The sequence below is a fragment of the Nuphar pumila genome, chromosome 3, assembly GCF_984573655.1.
Source record: "Nuphar pumila chromosome 3, dmNupPumi1.hap1.1, whole genome shotgun sequence".
Taxonomy (NCBI): domain Eukaryota; kingdom Viridiplantae; phylum Streptophyta; class Magnoliopsida; order Nymphaeales; family Nymphaeaceae; genus Nuphar; species Nuphar pumila.
The window spans coordinates 2820106-2828130 of record NC_143251.1 but is presented as its reverse complement, the minus strand read 5'-3'; the positions used below and the strand labels follow the sequence as shown (position 1 = coordinate 2828130).

The 8025-nt window shown below is 42.4% G+C and overlaps 1 protein-coding gene across 1 annotated transcript; it reads left to right on the top strand.

The window, feature by feature from the left end:
* The first annotated feature begins 511 nt into the window (after positions 1 to 511).
* ASG1 (ATP-dependent DNA helicase) lies at positions 512 to 7748 on the top strand. The gene is made up of 6 exons (XM_089998609.1): positions 512 to 900; positions 1857 to 2135; positions 2353 to 2526; positions 2626 to 2732; positions 5990 to 6324; positions 6894 to 7748. The coding sequence occupies exons 1-6, from the start codon at positions 718 to 720 to the stop codon at positions 7514 to 7516; spliced, it is 1701 nt and encodes a 566-aa protein (XP_089854735.1). The 5' UTR covers positions 512 to 717; the 3' UTR covers positions 7517 to 7748.
* Positions 7749 to 8025: the final 277 nt, after the last annotated feature.

Genomic DNA, 8025 nt, shown 5'->3' with positions numbered 1-8025 from the left:
CAAGCCGAGCTCAAACTAGGCTCGACTACACATGAACACGAGCCGAGTCATGAACCAAAGGAAGCTCAGCTTTTCTGATAGGAGCAACTAGTGCACGTCTCCTGGTGTTGTGGTGTTGGGACGTTGCATGTTCAAAACCCAATGGTATAGTTGTATAATTGGTAAGGGTTGCCTTTAGAAACAAAAAAAACAAGCCTAATCATGAGCTCAATCTACTGCTACTTGCGACTCCCAAACACAAGTTTACCAATGAAGCTCACCATATCTCCAATGCGTCTTACCGCACTACAAGCCTCTCCAAATGATGCACCCAAGTACAAAACGGCATTTGTATCACCACGTTTAACGTTGTGCAGTCCCCGAAGTCGAATCACGAAATTACCAAAAAAGCTCTTCATGCCGATCACATTTTGCCTTGTAAAGAGCTGTAGTATATCAATTTATGCAAGGGTAATAGCGTCATAAACGTCTTATAAATAAAGAGCGAGGCGGCTCATCCGGAATCAACGATCCTTTTTCTATTTTATCCATCCCACATTATCACACGTGCGAAATCCGAGAGATGGGGATCGAAGCGCGCCTGCTCCGGCCGCGGATGCCGTTGGATTCCGTCAACGCTCTCTCGTGTCCGTAGATCTAATCCCCTTTGTGTTTCTCAATAGTAACAGAGAGGGAGGAGGGTTTTCTAAGGTTTTCAGGAGATCTCGTCTGCTTCGGATGGTTCGGTTCATGAACTCCGGAGGCCGGGATTCGAAGAATACGTCGATGAAGGCGACGGCGGCGTTCGGGGAGTCGGAGTCGCTGAAGAGGTTGGCAGTGAAATTGGAGACTGAAGATTCGTCGGACGACGATCACGGGCCGCCGATCAAGAGGTCTAAGTTCCAGACTCCGTTCCAGCAGGTATAGGAATCGGTTCGGCCTTTCTTTGTTGTTTTTGCCCTGATTTCGTTTTCCTTTTTGGTTGGATCGTGGGAGGGGGTTGATTCTGCATCTGCTTCTGTTTCCGTTCCCGTAGGGATCGGTTCGGCCTTTCTTCTTGTTATTGTGCATCTGCTTCTGCTTTGGAGGAATTTAGGGTTTCTTTCGTGTGTCTCCGATTTAGTTGCTATAATCATTGGGCGTCTAGCGGTATTTTGCGATCATCATCATCTTCTTCTTTTGTGGCATTTTCTTTGGAGGAATTCTAGGGTTTCGTCCATGTATCTCTGATTTAGCTGTTAGAGTTGTCTGGCGTCTGGCGGGATTTTTGCTCTGTGTGTGTGTGTATCTTGAGATGCGGACTTCTTCTGCGATTCGTTTTCCTGGGGAAATAATCGGTGCAAAAGAGTCACGATGTTGACAGTTGGGGGTATTTGAGAATTTCATTTGCCAGTGGTTGAAATGGCGGGAAATTGCCCTAGGAGTGGCTATAATGACCTTGAAATGGGTGTAGAAGTACGGATTACTAAATCCAGAGATTGCAATTGATTTATAAGCAACGATAGAATTTCCGTTCTGTTGAAAAGTTTTCAATATCTGATGATTGTTCTTGTTGTTATTTAGATATGTTTTGTTGTTCCAAAGTGTCTAAGTGGTGTGAAAGTGCTTGATTTGTGATGTTTTATTTGTCTTTTTTTTTCCTGTTTGTAATGGGTAGCTGATGAAAGAATATATTAGATCTGCTTGCTCTGTGGAATTTCGTGTAGGAATTTTCAACTCAGTTGCCAACTATGACATAGCTTCTCGATTGCAGTTGACCTACAGGTTGACTTTGATAGAAATACAGCATGGTGGAAGTTTGATTGTAAATTGATTTGAGTAGTAGTTGGTAATACTCTTCTCTTATCTTTACTTATTTATTTTGTGTTTTATGGCAGTGGAGCACGGGGACTGGCATGATTCCAATGCAGCCAACACCATATAACCCACTGGATGAACCTAGCCCACTTGGTTTACGTCTGAGAAAAAGTCCATCCTTGTTGGATTTGATTCAGATGCGACTTTCACAAGGGGATGCTACACTTGGAGTTGATGGCAGTGGGAATTTGGATTCAATGAGAAAAAGGGACTCAAAAGGTGCAGCGGCATCAGGTACAACTGACAAGCTGAAAGCATCCAACTTTCCTGCCTCACTATTAAGGATTGGGTCTTGGGAGGTATATCTTTTCTTATGGTTAAATCATTTTAATACATAATGACCACTAGATGTTATATTATTGGTAAAGTAAGGCTTATTTAGCTTTGTTTATTCATGTGTACTGTTTCCTGCTGTTCTTTCTTAGTTTGCTTATATATCATCATTGGTAGCTGTTAAAACTTATTGTCGTACATCTTTTTAACTGTACTGTGCCATTTACCTGGTACCTAATGCAGTGTGTATCGAGGCATGAGGGTGATCTAGTTGCAAAGTGCTATTTTGCGAAGCATAAGCTTGTGTGGGAAGTTCTTGATGGTGGTCTTAAGAGCAAAATTGAGATCCAATGGTCAGATATCACTGCATTGAAGGCGACATTTCCAGACGATGGACCTGGCAGTCTTGATATAGTGGTAAAACCACTTGGTTGTCTGTGATTGGGTTTCATAATTTTTTATCGTTTGCTGAATATTCATTGGTTTCTAACATGTTTGTGTTCATATATGGTTTAGTTGGCCAGGCAGCCTCTATTTTTCAGAGAGACTAACCCGCAGCCTAGGAAACATACTCTATGGCAGGCAACCTCAGATTTTACCGGGAGCCAAGCCACTATACATAGGTAAATTTATTCTTTTAACATTAATTCAATCATATTAGTGTTGGAAGTTTGCATTCTAGTAAGTGAAATTTTTTATGGAGCGACCGCTTCTCACCCATTTGTGTTCTCTCTCTCATCTTTAATAAGGTCCTCCTTTTGTTTGGCACTGTTTTAATCTATCCATGTTCTAAAGGGCTGGTATTTTATGGTTTATCATTATCTGTATGCATAAACGTAATGTAGAGAATGGAGATTGTGTCTCATTAACCAATTACTAAATATTGTTGTGCATAATAAGACCTCAACGAATTTTGTGAATCTAAAGTTTGTCGCACATGCAGTTTCTTAAAGATGCTGGTGAATGCTAAAAGTTTATCAAGATTATGTATATAATTGGCTTCCTTTTTCCCGTGTCATTATGTACAGACAAATCATCAACCTACATAGCCATGTGCCCAATTCCCTGACCATGTATTCTTTCTCTTGTATGTCATGCTAGATACCACAAGCCTGTCTTCAATCACAATTGCTCCATGACAATCTGTGCAGCCAAATGCGATGTGTGTAATGTTTTTGTCCTCAATATATGATTCTATGGATGACCTTCAAAGACCCTTGCCTAGATCAGGTGCACCTATGAACCGTGCATCCAATCAAAGCCCTAGCTTGTTTGTCATACAGTTTTTGTGTCATAACTCTTTAACACCAAAACTTGATTAAGAATAGATCACCTTCTGACATGTGAATGCTTGTAGAATCTGCCAAAATAGCAAGAGTTCCATTTTTATATCTAAGACTCTAAATGGTAAATGGGAAGGTAAAAATTCTCAGAAACTGCGTCAGATCAAAATTGCATTGTTCAGGCACACCTATGTTGCAAATCCATAAGATATTCAATTAAATTTCATTGTATTTGTCAATTCCTAAGTCATAGGGACTCGACAAACTGGGTGCTGCACCCGCGTCGATGCAATGCGGGTGCAGCACCCGGTGTGGTCAACGGGACCCTGGGTGCGATCAACGCACCCAAGGTCATTTGTGTTCATTTTTTGAACAAAAAAAAATGCTCCCAAGTTTGCCTCCTGTAGTCGCCACCCTAATGGGTCAAAGAGAGGGGAAAAGGAGGAGGGGAGGTGCTCAGCACCTCCCTCCCTGGCAGGCCCAGAGCCACCACGATGGTGGCTCTGGTCCACTGACCTGAGAACAAGAGGGTCGAGGGAGAAGGAGAAGAGAGAAGAAGACTCGGGGGAAGGGGGGTTTACCTGAGAAGGCCGTGGAGGGCGCTGAAGTCGTCGGCGAACAGCGTGCCCGCGGGAGGGGGGTCAAAAAAATGTCATGAGATGGAGAAACGAGCGGTGGGGCTCGTCGGGGTTTCGGTGACTGAGGGAGCTCGAGAGGGAGGGAAACCGACGGGGGGAGGGTAATAGAGAGGGAGAGGGACGAGCACAGGGGGGCGGGGGGAGGTTATCGGTCGACGCTCCAACGAGCCGGCGGTTGGAGGTCGGACGAGAGGAGAGACCAGGGCAGGTGGCGGAGGTGGGGAGGGTTTTCTTGAATGAGAAAACCCTAACCCCTCTGTTGCTTTATAAAAGCACGGGGTGGGGTATCCAGTTTGGGTTTGGGTCAGGTCCAGACCCGACTCGGGTCCGACCCATTTTTTTAAATCCTGGGCTTTACAAGGGTAGGGTTTTCCGAAACATCACGATCACTTGACCGAGATCCATATAAGGGGGGAAGGAGGAGAGAGTGATAGCGTCGAAGAGATCGGAGTCTGCATGATTGACTGGTAAGAAGTTGGAACCCTAAGGGGGCAGAGATGAGCGCCTTATCGACGGGGCGGCGGGCCTCTCGAATCTGCCTCCTTTCATGGTGGGTGTCATGCAATCGATTGGGACCAAGCCTAGCAGGCCCTCCGGCAGGGGTTGTGCCATTTCTCTGGGGTTTTCGACCCTGAACCCGCCTTGAGCCCTCATCTTGGCGAGGAATCGGAACGCCCTCGAGCTCGTTGTGCACCGGCTGAGTCCGACAATGGCCATCACTGACGTCGAGGAGCGCCTCACCGGAGTCCCTGTCTACGCTCTATTCAATTCGAACGAGGTTTTCGTGTTGATTTCAGGCGCAATTCGTGTTGAGAAATTAGTAATACTGGAACTGGGTTAAGATGGCATTGTAATGGTGAACTTACTTGGATTTATTTTTTCTTTCAAATTAATCTGATGGTTTGATTAGAGAATGGGGGAGATAAAAGAATTCATAAAAAATATGATGGGGGTAAGTTAACTGTTAAAACATAAAAATTATATATATATATATATATATATATATATATATATATTTTTTTTTTTTTTTTTTGCCGCACCCCCGCACCCACACCCGCACCCATGTGACATAGGTCAATTCTCACATATGGCCAGGTTCTTTGAGAACACCGATTTGCAATGGGAATGGGGTATCTGCATGTAAATTTTATGTATTATGCAAAAAGTTTTCTAACCTGCCTTTTTTTAATTATTTTATTCTCTTGATAGTTTTTCTTTAAAATTTTCCTGTGTTCTCTTTGTGCTTGGTGGAAGTGGGGTTTTCCTTTGCTTTTGAAGTCTAAGAATGTTCTGAAGGTTATTCTATTTCAGTATGTCACACCACTTTACATAACGAATCTATGAATTCTGTACTACAAAGACCCATAGTTGCATTAATGAGGTAAAAGAAAAAGAGATATTGCCAATGACCAGCTCATTTACGGTCTCTTTTCTCAATTTTTTACTGTTGTTCCCAGTCGGCCATGCCTACCTTTTCCCCTTACGTATTGTTAGTTTGCTTATCTTTAGTGTTATTAATTTTCAAATAACTTTGGGAATTTCCTTTTTCTATTGTATTTCACTATCGGAAATTCAAAAGAAATTGATACATGTTCTAATAATTCTGTGAAATGAAGTATGCTTTTCCTTTTTTTAATTTTTATTAATGGTATTTAGAAACGATTGCTTGACTATGTAGTCAGGTTGCATAAACTTGCACCAATTTTATGCTGCCATTTGTAAAGTTGTAGCTATCGCTTTTTAAAGTTTGATGATTTCCTAACTCCCCTTTGATATTGTACATATGGAAGAATGGCAGAACCATGTTCACTTTCGCTTCTATTTAATTTTCTGGGATAATGGACCTCTTTATAATTTGTTTCTTGAGGAGTTCGTTGAAAAAAAAAACGTAAGAATAATTCTTGTGTGTGTGTGTGGTTTGGCTTAATTTGGCTGATATATCTATATCTGTGCGTTCAGGAGACATTTCTTGCAGGTTCCTTATGGGTTGCTTAATAAACATTTTGAGAAGCTTATCCAATGTGATCCTCGTCTGAACTTGCTTAGTCAGAGAGAAGAAATAACCTTAGATTCACCATATTTTGATCCCAGGGCCTCTGTGTTTGAGGACCAAGATGAATCTAAGTGCCATGGATTTGACCATTTGAAGAATGACTATGTGTCACCATTCTCTGGGTTCCAGGACTCTGCATCAACAATTAGTGCTCAGACATCGGGCGCTAAGAGTGAGCCTGTGGATCCTGTTGTGGAAGTACGTGGGCCTGTGTCTCAGGAAACTCCATCACCTAGCTCAGGTATGCTTCAAATGCTTCTTTTATCTCCAGTATGATTTTGAAATGTTGAAAACCCAAGTGCTTGGAAACAGGCCCTTCAAGTTTGTTTTTGGTTTACTGTTACTTTGCAAGTGATTAAAGGAGGTTTTTAGAAACTTACAAACAATTTCTTCAACATTCCAACCTGTCATTATCAAGATCTACTTGGTACTGTTATCGTGTGAGAGATTATCTGAATCCTACTGCTTGTCAATAGGGACAAACGTATGCAGTCTAGCATGCTCCCTGATAGTGTGCATGTGCTTCTTAAGCACTCTATTGCAGCCAGCGTACATGCTTTTCTCTATACTTTTCTCTCTACATGCATCCATGCACAAACAAATGCATGCCTATGCACACACACCTACATCACATGCACAATAAACTGTTGAGGTATTGTATTAAATTTTCATATGCTGGTTTCTTTTGGTGCTTCTAGCTCTGTTTAGCTATGTCTCGTTTTTGCTGTTTGGTAAGGCCAAATTGAAGCCTGGCCTTATCAAATACTAGCTTCTTGTCATTCTCTAATAGAGTTCTAAATTTGGTTGTAGTGATGGATGCAAGGGCTATTGAAGAACGTGGAAGTATTGAGAAAGATGAATTAAAGGGGTCAAATCTTTGGGAACAATTCAGAAACCCCGCACTCCGTGCATCTATGTCAATGAGTGATTTGGTAAATCACATTGAGCTCTGCATTACCGAACAGATGACCTCTGGCAATCCTCTTTCATCTGGTGAAGGCCCCTGGAATAAGGACATATTGGATGAGATAACTCAGCAGCTGCTCAGTGATTCCCAGAATCCTATGGCTTCTGATGAGCAGTGTCTCATGTCAAGGGTGAACTCTCTCTACTGTCTCCTACAGAAGGATGATGTTATCGATCAAGCAACACAGGCAAACAGTGAAAACAGTGGTGATACTGAAGCAGAAACAGAAGATCAACCTGATGATGATGATGATGATGCTGTTTCCCCGTTGGGAGGCTATGGAAAAATGCCCAAATATGGAACATCTTCTAATGCAAAGCTTGAAGATGCATCTAGCAGCAAGCAGAGCTCTGCAATGTCTAGAAAGGACTCCGTTGGTGATTTTCTGCTTAACCTCCCTCGGATAGCATCACTTCCCCAGTTCTTATTCAGCATCTCAGATGATGTTGGTTACCGGGCCAGGTGATGATGCTTTTTGTTGCGCTCAAAACTCATTCTAGAAACTGTATTAAACAGGGTTCCATTGTCTGGTCTTCTATTTTATCGTCTCTGTTCAACTGGATTTAGATGTTGTAATTCTGTAATTAAAGCTCTTAGGTCTCAGGGTTCAGATAATTGCATGTAACGAATCCTGTAGTAACTGTTTTACCATTTGTACTCGTTTCTGTATGTCGATGTAAATTGATCATTTGCAACCATGCATTGCAGTCTCTCTCTCTCTCTCTCTCTCTCTCTCACACACACACACACACACACATGTGCTGAATCTTTCTTGATTACAAGTGCTCTTTGTTTATCATTCTCGATCCTTAATCGAATGATAGAAGTTCTGGAGAACCATATGAATGGGTCAACCATGTGCGTCAGTAGCTTGGATGTATTCCGCCCGCATATATCTTGGGGAGATGGCTTTGTCTTTTAAGCATGGGTCACCTTTTACAGCCCGGGCCATGTTCTACTCTGAATGCAAACAGC